The 22,871-nt window shown below is 43.8% G+C and overlaps 1 protein-coding gene across 2 annotated transcripts; it reads left to right on the top strand.

The window, feature by feature from the left end:
* The first annotated feature begins 55 nt into the window (after nucleotides 1-55).
* On the top strand, nucleotides 56-21,957 carry YWHAB (tyrosine 3-monooxygenase/tryptophan 5-monooxygenase activation protein beta). 2 transcript variants are annotated; one of them, XM_058685741.1, is made up of 6 exons: nucleotides 56-246; nucleotides 15,085-15,387; nucleotides 17,567-17,690; nucleotides 18,566-18,729; nucleotides 19,549-19,644; nucleotides 19,943-21,957. In XM_058685741.1, the coding sequence occupies exons 2-6, from the start codon at nucleotides 15,094-15,096 to the stop codon at nucleotides 19,997-19,999; spliced, it is 735 nt and encodes a 244-aa protein (XP_058541724.1). In that variant the 5' UTR covers nucleotides 56-246; nucleotides 15,085-15,093; the 3' UTR covers nucleotides 20,000-21,957. The 2 variants fall into 2 exon arrangements, with proteins under 2 accessions (XP_058541724.1, XP_058541725.1); XM_058685742.1 differs by lacking the exon at nucleotides 56-246 and adding an exon at nucleotides 11,422-11,644.
* The last annotated feature ends 914 nt before the right edge of the window (nucleotides 21,958-22,871 follow it).

The raw sequence follows: 22,871 nt of genomic DNA on the forward strand, positions 1-22,871 counted from the left end.
CAATGAGGAGCCGGCGCAGGGGCGGGGCGGGGCTCGGGCCGGAGCGGAAGTGGTGACCGGAGCGGAAGTGGAGCTGCCGCCACCGCCGCCGCCGATTCCGGAGCCGGGGTAGCTGCTGCCGCCGCCGCCGCCGCCGCCTTTGCAGCCGCCGCCGCTGCTGCCTGAGGAGTGGGCTTGGGAAGGAAGCGGTGACCCGCGCTCGGAGCTTCGCCCGCAATCACCTTTGCTCCCTGTTGTCCTCCCCCGGTGAGTGCGGTGCGGAGTCCGCCCGGGGCCCCTGGGGGCCCAAGCGCGAAGCTTTTCCCAGGCGCCGGCTGCCGTGGCGACGCGGGCGAACCCGCGGGTGGACCCCGGGAGGTGTTGGCGCGCGGCTTCCCCGGCCCCGCGAGGCCGCCTGCGGCGCAGGCCCGGCCTGGCCGCGGCCCCTCCCTGTTTCCGGGGCCGAGCCCCATCGCTCTCGGAAAGGCCTGGGCAGCCCTCGCCGCCTGCGGCCCTGCCCTGCGGGCGGGGTGCGGCTCCGAACGGGACCCGGAGGGACGTCGACCCGCGGACCCCCGACCCTCCATTCCCCCCCTCCCCAGCTTCGATCCCTGCGCGACCCCTCCCTGCTCCTTGGCGAAAACCGACCCTTTAAGCCCTATTAACCCTGTTCCTTGCTTTCTGGTTTCCAAAAATTAAAATTTAACCCAATACGGGCGAGTTTTCGAGGCCCAGGGCCTGTATTGACTCCCCTGGATGGGTAAGGGGTTTAACCTTGGGAGAGAGCAAAGGGGAAACCCCCTCCCACTTTGCAGTAAAGCCATTTCTTCATCGTTCGCTGGCTTGGGAGCCTAGCAGAACCCGAGATTCCCTGAGAAGCACAGGGTTGAGGTTTGAACCAAGAAAATGCATTTGTTGGAACCGGTTACTGAGTCAGGCCTGATGCCCGGGAAAATCGGGAGTGTTTTCCCACGGTATTTACCGTCATTTAATGCCAAAGTCTTTTGTGTCCTCACCCAACATTTACCCATACTGTGTGTTAGCACGTTTTTGGGGCTGAAATTTGCCTGGTGCCCTCCCTGGTGATGGGGAAGGGGTGGGATTGATTTGGGCCCCTTATCTTTAGAGGATTGAGTACATCTTTGTTGCAAATGGAGAACTGCATGTAATGGGGTTTTCAAAGGTGGCAGTATTGGTAATTTGCCAGCGTTTCTGTAAAAATGCATGTCTCTTGTCCTTGGCTTCACTCCCTTTTTCTTTGGTAAGGCTAGGTAGCATCAGACTCTGATTTTACTTGTCCTGTGTGGGAGACGGAATTTGGCAAGATGATGTTATGAACATACAAAATCAGGCGGCCACAGGATCCAAAGCAGAAAGATGAAGCACTTTCAAGAACATGAAAATTGTCTGAATTTCTCACTGTGTCTCAATTGTTCAAATGAAACCACACACATAGGCAGTTTATAGAACTGGACACACAGCTACTCAGCTTTTTGCATTTTCTCTTTGGAAATTTATATGTATAAATGGTGCTTGATTATTAGTGATTTTCTTGACTGCTCCCAACGTACCCCATTTCTCAGGAATATCTCAGTTGTCTGAACCCTCATTTTTCTTGGATCTTTTTCCCTAGCAGCATACAGAATGGTGAGAGTAAAACGTGTCAGTTTTTACTGAACCCTACTTAGAATTTTAGTTGTGGTCTTCCAAATGGAATGCTAATAATTCGTAGCATCTACTGAATTATTTTCCTAGACTCTCTTCAGTGAGATAAGAAACCATTCACCCATCTTACAGATGAAAGATGAAGTCTTTATGGGAAATGAGGTAATTTGGACTAGACCACACACCTAGTTTTTAGATTGAATATCCTCATTCATCAGGAGCAAATGTTTCTGGACTGTCAGCTCCTGGAGTATGGCTCCTACCCTATAATCTTCTGTACATTTCCCATCATGCAGTGCTTGTGTTATGTTGAAGCCATTTTAGAATTGGAGCTCTATAGATCAGGAAGGCAGCCTCCATAAAACCAGGCGGAGCAAATTCCCATGATGCTAGTTCCGGAGGCACAGTCTCCAGAGACTTGAGCCACTGCAAAAAGTGACTTTAGCCCAATTGGCTGTGGATATAGAAACAAAGAGCACTGGACTTGGAGTCAGATAAATTTGGTTCAGGTCTTGCCTATGGCATTTTCTAGCTGTGGGATCTTTAGCATGTTACTTAATCTCTGGTTCTTAGCTTCTCTATCTCCAGAGTTGTCCTGAGGCCTTTTTTACAAACTGTAAACTGTTAAATGTAAGCTTTTGGGTTTTTTTTTTTTTTGTTTTTTTTTTTAAATCACAGAGTCCACTATTAATAGCTTTCTCTTTTCTTCAGCTGCATTCTCTTGAGACCCATCCCTGCTTTATATACCTGTTGCTTTTCAAAAATCGATATATTATTGTAGAACTTTATTTTGTGTATAGCATCTCCAGTCTTTCTGAGCCTATTTGCATCTGTACAATACGAATGGTAATATAGTCTTTGTTGTGTTGTGACAAACTCAATAATTAAAATAAGCATATGGGGTATAGTAGGTGTTTAATAAATGTTAGTTGACTATATCTGTGAATATACATATATAGAGACTAGACAAAGCATAAATGCTACATAGCATAGACACAAGAATCCATCCATTTGTGGGGCACTTGGATGGCTCAGTTGGTTAAGCGTCTGACTCTTGATTTTGACTCAGGTCACAATCTCCCAGTTCGTGAGTTTGAGCCCTGATTCATGCTCTGCTCTGACAGCCTGGAGCCTGCCTAAGGTTCTCTTTCCCTCTCTCTCTGCCCCTCCCCTGCTTGCTCGCACGTGAGCTCTCTCTCAAATAAACTTAAAAAAAAACCCGTCCATTTGTAATTTATTCATCAGCTGATGAGGTAGCATCAGGTAATTAGTCTATAATAATAGTAATCACTTACACTGCCTACTGTGTGGCAAGCTTTGTTCTAAGCACCTTACACATACTAACCAAGTCTTCATAACAACTAACGATAGGTAAGTACAATTAGCCCCATTTTACACATAAGGAATTTGAGGCATAGAAAAGTTAGATAATTTCCCCAGGGGTGTATATACTTAGACCCATACACAGCACAAGGTAAGTAAGCGCTGCAGCCAGAAATCAAACCCAGGCACTTTGGCTCTAATAATAGGTGTCTGCTAATGGTAGAACGTGTTTTGTGTGAACACCATTTAGTTCGTAATGTTTCTTTCCACATATCCTATTACAGTAAATGTGTTTGGGCAGGAATTTTAGCTATTTTTGAGGATAAATGTCATGTAATACGTTGGAGGGACCGTATTCATTCTGACCTGTAGGGATGATACTGCTGGTGAGCATCAGGAAGCAAGCTTGTGAAGACCCCAGTGTTTCTAGCATTTGCTTCATATTAGGAAAAGGATTCATCAGTTACTTTGTGGCACACTGATTTATCTAATCCTAGGTTCTTTACCTAATGGGATGTGGTCAGGACTGTCATCACTGATTTTGGTTTATCATACTACTTTTTTTTGTAGATTTTGATACTTTCCCTATTTTGTTGGGGAGGAAGAGATGAGAAAATAAATCTATGTAAGTAGAGAGAAAATTATAACTTCCTGTTAGGCTACCTATTGTTTCAGTGGCATCACATTAGGCAGCTGTCCTTTAAATAAGGATACCCCAGAATTAACTAAGATTTACTTGTAAAGGGACTTTACACCCCTTGGTTCCTGCATTTTTGTAGGAGAGGTGGCCGTTCACGCTAGCAAGGGGGCGAGAAATTTGCTTTTTCAAAGCACCTTCTGAGCATTACAACCATCTTGGTCTCTACAGGAATCTGGTTCTGGTAGTCATCTGTGTGTCATGAGGGAGAAACTTTACAGTTGGAGCTGGATTCTAAGGGAATTTTTCTAAGGGGAATACTTAGGGAGGAAAAAGAGACTAAAGTACTTTCTATTTTGGGATATGTGTGCTAAAAGCCAAGTAAAAAAGCTTACTGCTTTCTGGGCTAAAAGATCTTCTAATACAGGCATAGTTGTGTTTCTAATATGTACTTATAATGAGATGAGATTGATTGATGACCTCAAGAGAACAAGTCATTCCCAACAGTAAGTTAGTGAGACAACCTTTTTTTTTTTTTTCTTTTAAATAATCTGGCCAGTTCTCTCTTATGTAAGTTTTTTTCCTGTTAGTTTTATTTCATTGTTTAACCTGAGAGACCCAACAGTAAAAGTTATTTCTGAATGGCCTTGACCGGGACAGAGGTAACAATAAAGTAGATATGAATCCTGGCCATTGTTCTATTTGCCCACAGACCTCAAAGCTTATTTGACAGTCTCTTGAGTTTTTGGCATATGCTATTTTTAACTCCTTAATTTTATTTTGATTTTTAAAGCTAGATGAATTAACGTAAGGTCAATTCTGAAATCTCACTGTAATAACTTTGTATGTTTTTTGAAAAGTTGTCCATTTTATCTTTTCCTTAAGTAAGCATTGGGAATCCTAGTGGAGCATTAGGAGGTAGTGCCACATAGAGGAAAGACCATGTGGCAGCTAATACCTGTGTGACCGTGGGCAGGTTACTCCTGGCATCTGTGAAAGGGGACAATGGCACCTACCTCATAGAATACTTAGGATTAAATGAGTTGATAATAAAGGCCTAGTGCTGTACACGTTTAGGTAAACCATAAATGATGGGTATTTTTGTTATTTATTAAATCAACAATCAACTGGCATGGACTTTTGAAAAGAGGAGATGGACAGAAAATATTCTAAGGGCTTGTTGAAACTCAGTTTGAATCTATAAATATAAAAATTGGGGGGTGCCTGGATGGCTCAGTCCATTAAGTGTCTGATTTCAGCTCAGGTCATGATCTCGCAGTTCGTGGGTTTGAGCCCCGTGTCGGGCTCTGTGCTGACAGCTCAGAGCCTGGAGCCTGCTTTGGATTCTGTGTCTCCCTCTCTGTTCCTCCCCGACTCATCCTTTGTCCCTCTCCCTCGCCCTCCCTCCCTCCCTCCCTCCTTCCTTCCCTCCCTCTCTCTCTCTCTCTCTCTCTCTCTCTCTCAAAAATAAATAAACATTAAAAAATAATTCAAAAATTAGTAGCTGAGAAACATTAGTCAAAAAGTATAGTGTTGTCTTCTGATTGGAGCTAAGGTGGCTCTACTCAAAAAGTAGACTAAGGCAGAATGTAAATATAGTCTGTATTTTATAGGTCAGATGTGGTCTACTTATCTCTGTCCACATAGGAAATAACAGCCTTCTGCACTTCTTTTAAAAAAGTGCATCGATGGGGCACCTGGGTGGCTCAGTCGGTTAAGTGGCCGACTTCAGCTCGGGTCACGATCTTGCGGTCCGTGAGTTCGAGCCCCGCATCGGGCTCTGGGCTGATGGCTCAGAGCCTGGAGCCTGCTTCCGATTCTGTGTCTCCCTCTCTCTCTGCCCCTCCCCCGTTCATGCTCTGTCTCTGTCTCAAAAATAAATAAAACGTTAAAAAAAAATTAAAAAAAAAAAAAGTGCATCGAGTGGCGCCTAGGTGGCTCACTCGGTCAAGTGGCCCACTCTTGATTTTGGCTCCGGTCATGATCTCGAAGTCGTGTGATTGAGCCTGGTGTCAGGCTACATGCTGACAGCACAGAGCCTGCTTGGGATTCCCTCTCTCCCTCTCTCTCTGCCCTTTCCCCACTCATACTTGTGTTTTCTCTCTCTGTCTCTCTCTCTCTCTCTCTCAAAGTAAATAAATAAACTTCAAAAAAAAAAAAAAAGGGGGGGTGCATCAAGTGATGAAACAATCCTACTCAGCATGGCAGGCATAATGCCACAAGTTGGGTGCCCAGAGATAAAGTCTGGATTCCTGCCTTAAACTCACAGTCCAGTGTGGGAGTCAACAAAGACATTTAGGGTAAACTATGCTAAGTGCTACTTTAGAAATAAGCATAGGTAAATTAACATGTGTCTTTCTTTTAAAAGTCTTTAAATAAATCCATTTGGATTTAAAAGAAATGAGGTGTGGGGGCACCTGGGTTGCTCAGTCAGTTGAGCCTCTGACTTTGACTTCCTCTCAGGTCATGATCTCACAGCTCCTGACTTTGAGCCCCTAGTTAGGCTCTGTGCTGACAGCTCAGAGCCTAGAGCCTGCTTCGGATTCTGTCTCTGCCCCTCCCCTGCATGTGCACGCACCCTGTCTCTCTTTCTCTCTCTAATAAACATTAAAAACAAAAATGAGGTCTGTAGTTAAGTGTCCCTTCCCTGGCTGACCACTTTTGTGTGGCTGCTATTTGAGTGTTCACAGTGTGTAGAGACTGTTAAGTATTTTGCATCATGAACTGGTTTACTTCTTACAAAAACCATATTGTGTAGATTTGCCTGTTTTATGCATGAGAAAACAGACTCACAGAGGTCAGGTAACCTATAGAGTTGGGGTGTGGTACTGGTAGTTGGGCTGAGTCACTCCATTATGTAGGTGGGCTCAAAGCTTTTGAACCCTATTTACAAGATTGACCAGTTGAGCTGCGTTTATGGATCAGAATCAGCATATTGTCTTTTGGGATTGATCCTTTAAAGCCAAGATATCAATTTGTTGTCCTGTCTGCTGGGTTCACATTGTGTGACCTTGGGTATCACTTAATACCTCCATTGTTTTAGTTTTGGCTAATTGGACGTAATTAACAACAATACTCAACAACTGATGCAGAAGAGGGAAGAGATTTTGAAATAGAAGTTTTCCTCCACAATTCTGTGTTTGCTGGACATCAGCGCTAATGATTTTGTATTTCGGACATGCTGTTTCATTTTCTGACAGAGAGCCTGCAAATGTTCGGACGGAATTAAGTTGGTGACATGACTCTGAATTTTGTGTGTTGAATGGCACACAGACATGTTTAGAGTGGGTGTTTTTCAGCGAGTAGTTTTCTTTAAGAGCTAGGAGTACTTCACTTTTTCTGGGTAGCACCCCCTGACCACCAGGTCCCATTGACTTTCTCACTCCTTCCTGCTTGTAGCTTGGCATCTGTTTTTCCTTCAGCGGAGTGACTCCAGAACTGTACCTTTGGCCTTATGGTGCTGTGGATGCTGTGTCCGGAATGGTGCGGCTGAACGCTAGTCAGAATTTACGATCCCTTCCTACCCCGTGGAAACTTGGGAGTCTAGATTTTTAAGGTGCTCCTGTCAGTGAGTTCCAAGAAAAGAGTTCATACTCAAAAAGAGTTTTTTCACTTGCAGTGATTTCAACACACTGAATTATATGCACTACGTTTTTGTGAAGTAGCTTAAGGGTAAGAATGTGTCTACTTTCTTTCCTTTACTCCTACCGGGCACCTACTAGCCCTTTTTTTGCACATCATCTTATTTGATAGCAACTAATGTCCCCTTTTAACATTTGAGGAAACTGAGGCTCAGAGAAGTTACTTTAAACGTCGCCAAATTTCTCTTTTTGAAGCCCAGATTTGTTGTATGTGGGGCTTTCCTAGAAACAGATTCCATTCCCGTGTGTTTCATAATTAGACACATGATAGACCATGGCATCCTTATTTTAACTTTTCTAGCAAATTATTAAGCTCCGTTAAAGCTCAGTATTTTATTATTTAAAAAGAAAATTTTTTTAATGTTTATTTATTTTTGACAGAGAGAGAGAGACACACACCCAGAGCATGAGCAGGGGAGGGGCAGAGAGAGAGAGGGAGACATAGAATCTGAAACAGGCTCCAGGCTCTGAGCTGTCAGCACAGAGCGCGACGCGGGGCTCGAACTCACGGACTGCGAGGTCATAATCTGAGCCACAGTCGGACGCTCAACCGACTTTGCCACCCAGGTGCCCCAAAGCTCAGTATTTTAGAAGTGAGCATGTCCTTTTCCTTGAAGACAAAACATAACTGAAAGTTAGATATAGCTGAAGGCCACGTTTCACAAGGTCATTTTCAGTTCTTTTCTTCCTTTGCAAGGCTGCTTTTCTTTTTTTAATATGGATTAGCACTGGGTAGTCATTTTTATTTTTATTATTTTCCTTCCTGTGCTTGGATATCTGCTTCACGCTACTGCGAAATGGCCTCTCAGTATTCTGAACCTGGCTAAAAGAAATCCTCTAGGCAAAGAATTTTGAGATAGAGGGCCGGGGTTTGTTCGTAGATACTTTCATTTCAGCATTTACTGTCAGATTTGATGTTTCATGTATTTGAAGGAAATCCTGTTATTTCATGCACACCCTCAGAATTATTCTTCATAATATCACTTAGCGGTATTTTACAAAAATGAAATACTTTTGTGCCTCTTTTTCTTCCTCTTCCGATTATATGTATCTCTTTAATAGATAAGTGACATTAATTCCCTTCTTTTAACAGGCCTGTAGTCTCGTACCAACTATCCATCTTCTTAACCGCTCTGCTCTTGGAGATTTAGCTTGTTTCCAGTTTTTCACTACTAAGCATTGCTGATTTAATCGGCAAATGCTTCCCAGTCCTCTAAAGTGTTTACAGGACCTCATCCAGTGGCTTAGCAGAGATAGACACCCATCATCATCATATGGCTGTGCTTGAGAACCGTTCTGAGGCATCTCCGTGTCGGCATTCCTGATTGGTGCCCAGCACAAGGAAGTCTGCTGGTACTCTGCCTGGTTTGATGTATTGCGGCCTCTAACAGGTTTGCTCTGGCGTCTTTGAGCGGTCAGTGCCAGGCTGGATGGTGAGACCATAGCCTTTTAAGGTTTCGGGGAGGCAAATAAAGGACCTCTTGCTGATGTTTCTCTTGGTAGGACATTGGTTGAGAGTCTCAGAAGAAAAGTAGGTCCTGATTATAAACCGTCACTTCTTGGCATTCAATTCAAGAAAATTCAATTAGGAACTAATGAGCGAAGGTGTTATGGTTAACATGTGTGTCCACTTTGAGGCTGTTGAAGGCTGGAGTCTTATCTAGGAATGTTAACATTGTAACATACTCACCTCCTATACAAGAAGAATCTAGACTTGCTTTCCTTCTCCTGGGTTGAATGTTAAGTAAATAAATAAAAAGCCGAGCTCACATCTGTGGGCCGACACAGGGATGTGTAGGTACTGTTAGAGGAATAATAGTGCTTCCATTGGTTTCACACTATGCATTTCTTTTCAGAAAAAGATTTCCCTTAATTCCCTGCACCACCTCATCATAGCACCTCTTGTGAGCTAGATGTCATGTCTCCAGTGCACAGATTGGAAGGCTGAGATCGAACAAGCTCACGGGGCTTTGTAGTAGCACATCCTGCTCTTACACCTGGTCCTGTTGCCTTTCTGCCATAACCACATACAGCTACCCTGCTCTTTCTGCTCTCCCGGTACTGATTTGTTGAGAAAAGTTGACAGATACTTATTCGAGCATTAGTTTTGTGCTTGGCACAGCGTTAGGCATTAAGTGAGAAACCAACGGGGAGCTTTCCTGTTGGCGAAGGGACCCTGCTCATCGTGTGTACCAGAAAACATATGGAATGTAGGCCCTGGACTGTGTCATAGGCTACAGGTACATTTGGATTCATAGGCTGGTCCATCAGCAGTGGCTGGGGTAGCCACGGAAGGCTTTCTAGCCAGGTGGATGGATAGGGTTTGCATAGGCAGGAAGTACAGAGGAGAGCATTCTAGACCGAGGAACTAAAAAAGCCCTTTCAGGGGTGTTTGAGCCTGACACGTGTAGGGTATTCGAGGGTCTTCTCCAGCCGGAGAGGAAGATCCGTGTTGGAGAGTGGCCAGTGAGAAAGCCGGACCGGTACGGAAGAGCCACATCGACAAAGGACTTCGAAGGCTGGGCAGAGTTTAGACTTGGTGGAGCTGCCAGAAGAGTCGTTGAGGGTGACTGAGTGAGGGTGGGGGCGGGACTAAGAGTTACTTTGGTTTTTTTCTCTTTTTCTGTTGAAGTACAGTTGACTGGCCGTGGTACACTAGTTTCAGGTGAACAAGATAGTGACTCGACAAGTCTACACGTTAATGCTGTGCTCACCCGAGCGTAGCTGCCACCGGTCACCGTCCAACGCTGTTACAGTACCACTAACGATATTCCCTGTGCCATGCATGCCTTTGGCAGAGTAATTTTGAAGGAGGGTGCAGGCGTACAAGGAATGAGGTACACACATTATGAGGATTTAATGTGCTTGTGAAGAATAGGTACTTGGTGTTTTGAATTATCTGAGCGGAGGGAAAACTGCCACGTTTGCAGTTTTATTATTCCTTCATTTGGGGATCTGTTCATGTAGCAGATGCCAGTTGATGCGGATCGGATGCAAGGTGCTGTGGGAGATAATGCCCTAAAGAGTTTATGGTGTGGTGAGGGACTTAGAGATAAATACATATCATTTTAGTACTGAAGAAATGTGATAAGTCGTGAAGAGAGAGATAGATGAAATGCTTTGTTGAGAATATTTTCAGCTTGGAGCAGCTCTCTCCAGTAGAAATAGAATACAGTCCTCACGTGTTAAACATTTTTTGGTGGCTACATTAAAAAGGCAAAAAGCATGTGAGATTTACTTCAATAATGTTTTATTTTTTTGTTATTTTTAATTTTTTTTTTGTTCGTTGGAGAAAGAGTGCAAGCAGAGGAGGGGGGCAGAGGGAGACAGAGACTCTTAAGCCGGCACCACGCCCAGCGCGGAACCTGAGTCGGGACTTGATCCCGTGACCCTGGTATCATGACCTGAGCTGAAATCAAGAGTCCAGCACTTAACTGACTGAGCCACCCAGGTGCGCCTATTTTAATAGTTTTTTAAAAAACTTAACTCCATATATCCAAAATACCATGGTTTCCACATGTGACATAGCTACATGTGGCCGGTGGCTATCAACCATGGTGGAATGACATCTCCAGCTTGGTGGTTTCAGAAAGACTTCCTGGGGGGATGGCACTCGGGCCACTCTCTGAAGAATTCTGTATGCTCAGTAGATGGGAAAGGACATTCCAGGCAGAGGGAGTGGCTTCGTGAGCAAAGACATGGAGACCGAAAAGCAGACTCCCAGGAAAACCATTTTGGCAGAAGCACAAATTGTGTGGAGGGCATGTTTTGGCAAAAGGCTGGAAAGATAGGCTGGAAAATCTTCAATGACGGGAGTGAATCCGACTACTATTGGCGGGAGGGAACTTTAAAGAATTTTGAGCAGGAAGTGACTCAGTCAGAGTTTTAAGAATGGGTGTCTGCTTTAAGACACCAAGAGGGCTGAAGGTAACAGGAGACTAAAGGCCGTGGGTCTGGGGAGACTGGAAGGGAGGCTTATTGCAGATGCAGAACTAGGAACTGTTCCAGATCTCTCTCGTCTCCTGCCTTCCTCCAAACTGCTGGGTGTTGTGTAACCCATTTCCTGTTGAAATTGGTCTAGCTGCTTCAAAATCCGTGTTATATAAGTCAAAAGTTATGTAAGCAGTAGGCATCAGGACACTTGGCTGTGGATTTTGTTTGTTGTAGTTGTCGTGTGCCTGTGTGTGTATGAAATTAAAGTTTTTTAAACAGATGGGTACATTTTTGAAGACATGTATTCAGTCTTAACATATCGTGATGGCTCTCAATGTCCAAGAAGCTCTTGCAACTTCTGAAGAAGCTTGAAATACTTGGCCCCGAAACAGCCCATATTTGATTTTGAGAAATAGGGCATGTACCTTTGGGAGCTCCCAGGGAGCAGTCAGGATTCTTCAGAGAGGTAGGATTCAACTTTCACTGTTTGGGAGGGGAGCTTAAGTGGGGGGCTGGCAAGGCCAAAGAGTTTCGTGGCATCTTTGGGGCAGTGTTGATCCTTTGTGTTTCTCTACTACTCTTTTATAATCCCGCATGTGATGGCTTGGCTCTGAATTGGCTTTGGGCCAGTTCTTTATTAATTGGAATCTTTCCTGGTGGAGTTGCACAGTGCTGTTCGATGAACTTCAGAGTGGGCCCCTGGGTGATCCCTAACTTTGAATTCATCCGCAAACTGGAACATTTCTGAAGTTATTGAAAGTTAGCTTCTCTCAGAATGTTTCTCACTTTGAGGAGCAGCGAAGATAGGATTATTTGCTGTCTGAGAGTCTGAAAGACTTTGTGGTCAAGAAAATTAGACATAGTGAGTGAGTGTGTAATTTGAACACGAAGGATGGCGTCCTTTTGATGGACTTTGATCAGAGTAGACTAGGCTGCGTTGTGGCAGCCAACAGCACCAGCATCTCCGTGAATTCACCCAGTGACCATACTTCCAGTCCAGGGCCAGCCTGTAGGAGTCCCTGCACGACAGTCACTCAGGGACTCGGGCTTCCGGCACTGCACAGCGTCTAGAGCACACGGCCTTCTAGGTGGCTGCTGTGTAAGAAGAGAGCCTCTCCGATGACACACAGGCTTTCAGTTGTCACCTGGAAATAGCATCATTGCCGCTGTTTGATTAGAATGAACGCTGTGCCCCTGGGGACTGCTGGAAAATGTAGGAGAGCAAATGGAATGTTTCATGAGGGTTATTATCTCTGTTACAGTCTCCCTCTAGTGACGTGGGTGAAGATGTCGGGCAGATCAGGTGAGACTTGCTTCACTGAGTGTGAGCTTAGAATTAGCAAGCCTTATGTAGGACGAGGCTCTGAGTATGTCTTAGATCATAGGCAGTGGGAAGGAAAATAGTAGTTCTGAACTTAGAGAACCAAATCTGTCGGAATAGTCTAGGTTTGGGGCGTATCTTATGCTCCATCTAATAACACATTTTCATGTGATAGGGCCCTGTCTGTAGAATTTCTTGCTTAAAAATGCAGAAATACGCGTTGGGCTCTGTGCTGACAGCTCAGAGCCTGGAGCCTGTTTCAGATTCTGTGTCTCCCTCTCTCTGACCCTCCCCCGTTCATGCTCTGTCTCTCTCTGTCTCAAAAATAAATAAACGTTAAAAAAAATAATAATAAATAAATAAATAAAAATGCAGAAATGCTTGAGGCAAAACCATGTTGTGAGGAGAGGTTGTACTTCCTTTGCTATTTTAAAATTATTAGTCATTTTCAGAGTCTTAAATTGTGATGCTGTGTATATAGTAATGAAAGAATTTGGGTTTTCTGTTTTATCTTTTAAAGATTTTATTTTTAAGTAATCTCTACACCCAGCATGGGGCTCGAACTCATAACCCCAAGATCAAGAAAGAGTCTGACTGAGCCAGCCAGTCACCCCTGAAAGAATTTGTTTTAAAAATACTGATAACTCCAGAGTGCCTGGGTGGCTCAGTTGGTTGGGCGTCTGACTCTTGATATTGGCTCAGGTCATGATCTCAGTTTGTGGAGCCTGTTTGGGATTCTCTCTCTCCTCTCTCTCTCTCTCTCTCTCTCTCTCTCTCTCTCTCTCTCTGCCCCTCCCCCATGCGCTCTCAAAATAAGTAAACTTTAAACAGATACTGATATTCCTACTATTATTTAAAGTAGTATTTTCCCTTTTTGTACCTAAGATAATAGTATATTTGTGCACCGTGGCACAGAGGGACATATCAAAACTTAAACTAACAGTACGTAAAACAAACTTTTGGTTCGTTTTGTTTAACAAAATTTTTTAGCTACATATTATCCCCAAACTGCATTCTCTGTAAATAGTGATTATTGAGGAATTGACTAAGGTGAGGTGAATAATTTGAGGCGTATTCACTGATGCGTGTCTAAAAGGTGTGATAAGCTGAGGTCAGTGAAAGTGACTGTTCCAAATTTTTTTTAAATTTTTTTTAAAAAAAATTTTTTTTTTCAATGTTTTCTATTTATTTTTGGGACAGAGAGAGACAGAGCATGAACGGGGGAGGGGCAGAGAGAGAGGGAGACACAGAATCCGAAACAGGCTCCAGGCTCCGAGCCATCAGCCCAGAGCCTGACGCGGGGCTCGAACTCACGGACCGCGAGATCGTGACCTGGCTGAAGTCGGACGCTTAACCGACTGCGCCACCCAGGCGCCCCTAAATTTTTTTTAATGTTCGTTTACTTTAGAGAGAGAGCGCGCACGCCGAACGGGAAAAGGGCAGAGAGAGAGGGAGACACAAAATCTGAAGCAGGCTCCAGGCTCTGAGCTGTCAGCACAGAGCCTGATGCGGGGCATGAATTTGGAAACAGCGTGATCATGACCTAGGCCAAAGTCAGACACTTACTTACCCGACTGAGCCACCCAGGCGCCCCTCAAAAATTTTTTTTAAATGAACTCAGTTATGGTTTGAAGTTCTGTTGCCGTGCATCTTGAATGCATTCCTCTTACAACCTATGCCATATACAAAATTAGTGCCTGATGCTTGTTTGTAATGCTCTAAACTTCTCAAAGCACCTTCACATAGATCAGGTCTTTTGTTCCTCACAGCAGCGCCCTGGAGAGTAGGTAATGTTCTTCTTACTTTCCAGTAAGGAAATTGAAGCTCTCAGAGGTTAAGTGATGTGACCAAGGTCATATTCCACTTGTAAGTAGCAGAGGCCGTGCTGGAGAGAGCTGAATCTGCCTGCCTTTGGTTTATGCTCTTGTCTACAGTGTGTCCTTATAACAAAGTTAGCAAAGTGCAGAAGATCCGGTAACAATGGCTCCTATTTTTAGGTGCCAGCTCTTGATGGGCACTACCAAATGTAACATTTAAAGCTCTAGCTTTGCTTTAAAATTAATGGAAGCAATCATCACACTTCATCACACGTAAGGTGTTTTTCTCTATACTATGGGAAAAAAAGTCATACTGGTCAAAACCAGACAGTTCTGGAAAGAAGTTAAGGATGTGTGTTTAGCATAAGCCTCTAAAGAAATAGTTGGTACAGCAGCCTCCATGTGCTGGGAAGGCAGACAGGACACGTGGGGACAGAGATGAGTCTCCAGGGGTCTCTCAGCAGGGTTGCCCGGAGCCTTCTCCGAACCTCCATTTCTTCACCTCAAAAAGGGGGAAGGGATTGTTGTGAACATATCTACTCTTGGTTATAAAAAAGAAAAGAAAAAAAAAAAAAGAAACCTAGAAAGCTTAGCAAAGTTCTTAACCCTGTAAGTGCTCATGTTCAGCATTGCCGAGGGCTTTTGGAAGCACACGTTTCGTATCTAGGTATGATTCTCCCCACACGGAAGAAGATTTACATTGCATTTCCTGGGCCCTGAAACCTGACACTTGATTCCTCTCTTTTCTCTCTCTTGCTCCTGTTCTAGGGAACGACCATGGATAAGAGTGAGCTGGTACAGAAAGCCAAACTTGCTGAGCAGGCCGAGCGCTACGACGATATGGCTGCGGCCATGAAGGCGGTCACGGAGCAGGGGCACGAACTCTCCAACGAGGAGAGAAACCTGCTCTCCGTGGCCTACAAGAACGTGGTGGGCGCCCGCCGCTCTTCCTGGCGCGTCATCTCCAGCATCGAGCAGAAGACAGAGAGGAACGAGAAGAAGCAGCAGATGGGCAAAGAGTACCGGGAGAAGATAGAGGCCGAACTGCAGGACATCTGCAATGACGTTCTGGTAAGAGGCCAGTGCTTCTGTTTCAGATAGTGATTTCCAGACAGTATCGATTTAATGTGCAAATACAAACTCTCAAACGACTTCTGAGAGAAAGGTGTTGGAATGTACTGGAAAGCTGCAAACCAGTTGCAACTAATTCGTGAGCGTATGATGTGATTTCTCTCACCTCTTATTTGATCAGAGGTCGCTCATCACAAATGGGGTGTTTTCCCCTCCCCTCAGAAAGACCTGGGATAAACAGGAACACTGAGTCAGCATCCCTCCATCTTTTCTTTAGAAACCGAGTCCAGATAGGCAGGATGTCAGGTAGGTGCAGCCACAGATAGGCTGTTCTGTATGTCAGGCTGAGTGGTGATGCCTCTCCAGCAGGGGAGACGGGAGCAAGAAGCTGAGCTCCCTTTCACCCTCTCCCAGTGGCGTCTGCACGGTGTAAAGGCCTGAAAGTTAGCCGCGCCCGTCAGTTTGGCCTGCGTTCCGAAGCCAGATCAGATGTGGTTGGGGATTGTCCTCTCCTGGGTTTTAGATAAGCCTTGGTCAAGTGATTGATTCTGAACTATTTCACTCTGACCACAGTCTGGGGTTGGATGGGAGGGGTGCGTATCCTAGAGCAAGTCATGATCATATTGCCTTTCCCTCACATCCTGAGCCCACTGGGAACTTTCTTTTTCTTCCAGGTGAAATCAGGTAAAAATGAACGGTGAGGGCTGCTTTGAAGGGAAAAGGAATTCACACTTGTGGATCTACCTCCTCCCCTGCTGGCTGCCTCTCCGAATTACTGCCCATGACACCTTTCTTTTGAAAACCAGTACAGAGCTTGTCAGCCATCAGGCAGTACTCCTCCTCCCTAACCCATAAGGAGTCACACCCTGTCTGTCTGCAGAGAGTGTTAAAATGACGACTGCCCCTTGCAGCTTCTCACTCTGATTGACTAAATTCCCTTACAACTAAGCTTTTGCATTGAGCTGCCCTTCTTACGAGACTCATGGTGTAAGAGTGTCATGGCTAAATTTGTTGCCTGTTCGTAATTTGGGGGTTTGTTAATGGTGCACTAATTCCTGAATGTTAGGTACATCTGGTATTCAGATGAAGTATGGCATGCATTCCAAGGGCAAGAAAGTTCCATAATTCCTGAAATGTAGACCAGCTTTTAAGAGCATCTGAAAGAATGTGAAGAAAAGCATGGTACTTACTGCCTCTTAACCAGTTTTTCAGGATGCCACATTCTAAAACAACTCTTCGAAAATATTGCTCTGTATACGAAGCTTGGACTCCTTCAGAACTGCTTTTGTTGTAAGCATAAATGTTTAAAGGAATTTATTATTAATAATAGTATTAGCTACTTTTTGAGTGCTTACTACGTGCCAGGCAACGTGTTAAGCGCTTCATATACACTGGCTCATTTATCCTCATAATTATCCTAGAAGATGGCTATTATGCTTCCCCATTGTATAGCCGGGAAAACTAAGGCACAGGTGCTTAAATACAGGGTCACAGGTAGTAAGTGGCAGAGGAGGGATTTCTACCCAGGTCCGATTGATTTTCAACTTAGTTTTTGGCAGTTTTGCTCTATTACCGCCTTTTTCCTCCCAAAAGGTAAAGATTTTTTTTTTTTTTTTAATTACAGAAGTAATACAAGTTTATTGTTTTTAAAAGGGGTGGGGGGAGCCAGGCAGAAGAGTATAATAAATAAGAGAGTAAAAATCATTTCTAATCCTGTCACATAGAGAACCATTATTAACATCTTGATAAATATCCCTCAAGAGTTTTCCCTTCCATATTTGCGTGTGCACATACATATTTTAATATTCAAATAGGATTCATGTGGTATTTATAATCCTTTTTTCTTTTTTTTTTTCCACTGACTTGTTTTGAGAACCGTACCATGTTATCAGTGTGGTTCTGCATCGTCATTTTTAAGGCCTTACGTAGCATTCCATTGTGTGGCTAGACTTTAATCAACCCCTTGTGGATGGTCAGAGTGATTTTTAACAGAAGGACACAGGCATCTGCTGTTATGACCTGGGCTAAAAACCACTTAAAAGCTTTGGATGGAAATTATGTTTTTTTAAATCTTCAAAAATATTAGAAGTGGTAGTATGTGTTTTGAACCTCAAACATAGTTATAACATCTTCTAACTAATATTTCCAGATTCTTAACAGAATGTGAATCATTTTTTAGGAGCTGTTGGACAAATATCTTATTCCCAATGCTACGCAACCAGAAAGTAAGGTGTTCTACTTGAAAATGAAAGGAGATTATTTTAGATATCTTTCTGAGGTGGCATCTGGAGACAATAAACAAAGTAAGTAACTTTTTTTTCTCCTAAGAAATTTGACCAGTAGTGGAGCCAGTCTTCCTTCATAAGAATTTTAAAACCGTTTTTGCTTTGTTCCTCATAGACCCTACTGTCACAGTACTGAAGATTTTGAAGACCACAGCACTGTGCTGACCTGTGATTAGCAGGGTCATGGGGGGTGACAAATCAGAATGTATCTAAGGGGAAAACAGGGCATGAAAAGTGTGGCGCAGTAGTGCATTTAAAGAGATCCTTTTCTTAAAAAAAAAAAGGCTCGTTATTGAAACTTTGAAGTATCTGGTAGCCTAGAACCGCTATAGTAAATAGTGATGCATTTCTTTCATCACATACGCGTTTCGTGACGGTGATAATTACAGCTGTGCTTTTATTTAAGTGCCTGCTACGTGCCAAGTATTCTAGAATCTCGTTTATTCCTTACAAAACTCTAGGAATTGCGGTGGGAATCTGTTCATTTTTCTGATAAGGAAACCAGGGCTCATGGAAGTTTTCACGTGCTCCAAACCCCACATCTAGTGAATAGGAGTTGGAATTCGAGTTTGGGTCTGTTGACTCCAAAGTCCATGATTCTTCCACTGGAGCGTATTGTTTCCCGTGTTCTGTCTTGTTAAAGGTTATCTCTGTATTTCTTAACTGCTTTAGGAGACTTTGTCCTAATTGTTTTCATTTTCTCCCAAAGCATGTCATGTAGTACTTGGCTGAGAGTATACGTTTAACGAGTGGTTGTTAATCAAGTGGCGGAGACACCCCTCATTTGATGGTTCCTCAGCCACGCCCAGTGTGGTAAAATAACTAGATGCTGGTCCAATGTGCGATGCACCTGGGAAAGAACCTCCCCTTTAATGTTCTTATCTTTCTTATAGCCACTGTGTCGAACTCCCAGCAGGCTTACCAGGAAGCATTTGAAATTAGTAAGAAAGAAATGCAACCTACACACCCAATTCGACTTGGCCTGGCACTGAATTTCTCAGTCTTCTACTATGAGATTCTAAACTCTCCTGAAAAGGCTTGCAGCCTGGCGAAAACGGTGAGAATGACCTTCTGTGCTTTCTGATCACAGGAAAACAGTGTTTGTGTGTGTGTGTGTGTGTTTGGTTGGTTGGTTGGTTTTGGTTTTGTGCTTGTTTTTTAAGAATTTGTTTTTATTACTGAATTTAAGAAAATTCAGGAGGAAGGTAGTGTGTTTTTTCTTGTCAAGCTCTGGGCTCTGTAGGCCGCTGTTAGGTATTCTATTTCTCATACCAAGATTTGAAGTTACTACTATGTAAACCAAAGAAAGAAATCAGACCAGGTTTTCTTTGTGTGCTGGGTTACCTCCTATCTTCTGTTGGTAACTCAGCTGCCTTTTCTACATATTTTTTAGTCTTTGAACATGCACACTGTTGTTTAAGAATTTTTTAATCTGGAAAAGTTGTATGAAATGAATTCTCTAAGGTCTGGCACTTAATTGAATCAGATTTAGTGGTGTGAACTTCTGTTCTCACTTTATTCCCTGTATCCAGACCTTTGGAGTTTTAGTAAAGAAAGAAGGAAAAGGGTTACTGGAAATATCTTTGGCAGTTAAAAAGTTACGTGAATTTGTGCTGGGTTGACAGTAACCCCTGCTATCTTATCACATACAGTGAAGTTCTCAGCTAGGACTTTTTTGTCATTGTTCGTTGGTGCTTTATGAACATGCATTATCTGTTTGCTGAAACAGCTAACAAACAAGGTCGTAATAGCCTCAGTTCCCCCATAGTACGGTACTGGAGAAGAAATTGTATTCACTTGTTGTTAACAGAAAAAAATGGGGCTAAAGTAGCTCCAGAGAACCTGTGACAGCTTTGCTAAAGGCTCTTTGTTTTAGGCATTTGATGAAGCAATTGCTGAATTGGATACACTGAATGAAGAGTCTTACAAAGACAGCACCCTGATCATGCAGTTGCTTAGGGACAATCTCACTGTAAGTATTGCTGGTTTGTGCAGCTGTTTCTGGAGGGTGTATAATCTTGTTCCTACTCACTATTGCCCAAGACTCAAGGGGAACTGTACCCTGTAAGTACAGTTAAAAGTATTAAAATTGTTAAATTGGTTAGAAATGACTGCTGAAGTTTTGACCTCTGCAGTCTCCCTGTCTTCAGTAATACAGGAAGAATTTTAAGCAGTGAAGATGGAAGATAAGCTGACACAGACTGGGCCTATCTCGCTGAGTAAATTTGAGTAGCCCTATTTTGATCCGAGCTCTGTTTTTCTCTTTTCAGCTGTGGACGTCGGAAAACCAGGGAGATGAAGGAGATGCTGGGGAGGGAGAGAACTAATGTCTGTTGTGCTTCGTGATCTGTTCAATGTCACTCTGTACCCTCCACATATATCCCTTTTGTGCGATAAAAAGAAAAAAAAAAAAGGAGTCGTACGTCGACTTTTAATTTTTCACAGCCTCAGCCTAGCAAAATGGTCCATGGGATAAACAGCTGGCGTTTGTATCTAAAACTCCGATTGGTCACATAAATGCCACGGCATTCTGAAGTTTTTATTTTGATTAACATTGACAGGATTACTGTGTGTTGAATTTTTTTTTTTTTTTTTTTTTAACTGAACACTGTGATTATGGGGTTTTGTAACTTAGCAGACCTCTTACTGGTAGAAAAAAATAGACCTGAATTATGTGTAACTTTTTGGAAAGTTTAATCTGATATCCAACTAGTCCCTGAACTACAGTTCCATTGTAAAGTTGTACAGAAAGTTATAGAGATTATATTGTGACGCTGGGGCGCGGAGTGAGACACCTGTCCTGTGACATTCAATTGTGACAGCAACTCACAGTAGTTCTGCCTGTGTTTTGGGGATTACAGGCGCTTGGCCAGTCCGGGCTGTTGCCAGTCAAAAGTTCGTGACCGCAGACGTCCACAGTGTCTTCCTCTGAGTAAACTCGAAGCCTGAAACGGAAACTCTTTGTGGCAGATAATTGGGTTTTGACCCCGTGAAAAGGTCCAGTGCTCCTGGAACACGTGTTGTGTGACGTGTGGCTAACACCCCCTTCCTACAGCCGTCATACTGATTTGTCTTATGCTCCCGTGGTGGAATCTGTTTTCCTTATAACCGGGAGCTAGAGGAGCAAAAAGCCGTGTGTGTAGCCTATCAAAAAGGCCGCCTCTGTTTCCTGGGTGATACCTTTAAGAGTAATGTTCTGCAGAGACTGCCTCTCACTTGAGAAGTACTCAATCTTCAGGTGCTTCCTAGCTCCCGGCTTCTAAATTTTGAAATCGAAACATTCTTCCCACTGTCCCTTTTGACTGTTGACTTCGGTATTCTTTTCCCTCTTTAAGTTTCTGTCCTGCTTCCTGACACCGTTTTCTTTTTGAATTCTGCCGTTGTCTTCCATTCATCATCGTATGTAATCCCATCTGGGCAGGGATGGGGGCCTGCAGGGAGTGAGCAGAGTTGTTGAGCACTTTGGTCAGCAGGCGGCGCTTCAAAGAGTTTCTGAGAAGAGCTCCCAGCACACAGCTCTGGCTTCCTCCGGTTCTCAGCACGCTTGTTGCTCTTCAGTCATACGGAAACCTGAATGAAAAAAGTATTTTTAAACATCCATGATTTCTCCCTGTATTGCAGCCAGCCCTGATAATGCTTGTTAGTACCTGTCACCAGATCTCCCAAGTGTGCCTCCTCCAGCCAAGTTCACAGACCTGTTTGAACAAGACCCTATGATGCAGGGAAGTTGCATGAACGCCGCAGTGGGGAGAGTCCAGAATAGCCAGGCCTACCAGTCTCACAGTTCCCCCCTCTCCCTTGAACATTCCACGTAGCCGTAGTGTCCACCTGTTTGTCCATCTGCTGAAATGAGAAAAGAAACATTCATGCACTGATTTAAAACAAACCAAAAGAAAAAAAAAAAAGGAAAAAACAAAAAAACCCAAAAAAAATCCCTGCCCCCCCCCGCCCCCCGCCCCTTCTAGCTGAACAAAAATGTGCAGTTAATACTTGGCGCTTGAAAATGCAGTAGTGAATGTGGAACGAGCCTGTCTGTATATCTGGTAGCTCTTTCTTGCTTTGTGTTTCCTCACCAGTATTCTGCCTCACGTTTGCTTCTGTGACGGTTCTATTGCCGAGCAAGCACACCTGTGGTTGTGAAAATAGTATAGCAAAAAAAGAAAACTCCCCGGTTACCGATGTACTAGATTTGTGTATGTCTTTTCAAAGTTCTAGTTTCCACCTTACATGGAATAATCAGGAAAAGTGTAAAAATTCAAAAGTGAAATAAAAAATTTTATCAGTTGCCTGTGAATTGATCTATGGCGCCATCTCTCTCACTACCAGAACTAGCTACCTATTCTGATCACACTATTTTTGGCTCAATTCTTTCTTTAGAAGTAGGAAACATACTTATTTCATCCGAGTTAGAACCCCAAGTCAAGGTGTTGTAAAAGGGAAGAAATTAGCATTAATTAACAACCATTTTCCACCCATTCTGTGCCACCTCTCCACCTTCCACAACAAACCGTCTTTTTTAGCTTCTGGGATTTGTTATCTACATTTATTTTGCATCCCATTCAAGACACACACACACACACACACACCCTTTTTTTTTTTTTTTTAAAAACCCTGTGAGAGATGGTTGCACAAGGCTTGGTCATTTCCAGGGTTCTACGAATCCCTGTCACTGTCCTAACATTTTATGGTTCACGGTAGCCTGCAACCCTGTTTCCTTATGGCGTCTGCCCCCTTTGCAAAAACTTGCACGCTCCCACAAGGAGGGGGGAAAAACATCAGGGTAGAGTGTATTTCAGCCCAAGGTGAGAATGGGTTTGGGGCTGGCTTGCTACCATGTGCTGCCCAACCAGACTAGTTCCAGAACTTCCATCTGTGGCAACCACCCTCAAAGGGCCGTGGGAACCTGCCTGCCTATACTCTGTTATAGTAGGGGACGGGAGAGTCGCTGTGAGAGGTGAGGGGAAATACTGGCAAGTCGGGGCGCCTGGGTGGCTCAGTCGGTTAAGCGGCGGGCTTCGGCTCAGGTCATGATCTTACAGTCCGTGGGTTCGAGCCCCGCGTCGGGCTCTGTGCTGACAGCTCAGAGCCTGGAGCCTGTTTCAGATTCTGTGTCTCCCTCTCTCTGACCCTCCCCCGTTCATGCTCTGTCTCTCTCTCAAAAATAAATAAACGTTAAAAAAAAAAAAATACTGGCAAGTC

This window comes from Neofelis nebulosa, chromosome 9 (assembly GCF_028018385.1).
Source record: "Neofelis nebulosa isolate mNeoNeb1 chromosome 9, mNeoNeb1.pri, whole genome shotgun sequence".
NCBI lineage: Eukaryota > Metazoa > Chordata > Mammalia > Carnivora > Felidae > Neofelis > Neofelis nebulosa.

Coding starts and splice junctions, on each gene's coding strand:
- YWHAB (XM_058685741.1), top strand. CDS start 15,094: ATGGATAAGAGTGAGCTGGTACAGAAAGCCAAACTTGCTGAGCAGGCC. Junction 15,388..17,566: donor ACATCTGCAATGACGTTCTG/GTAAGAGGCCAG, acceptor ATCATTTTTTAG/GAGCTGTTGGACAAATATCT. Junction 19,645..19,942: donor TGCTTAGGGACAATCTCACT/GTAAGTATTGCT, acceptor TTCTCTTTTCAG/CTGTGGACGTCGGAAAACCA.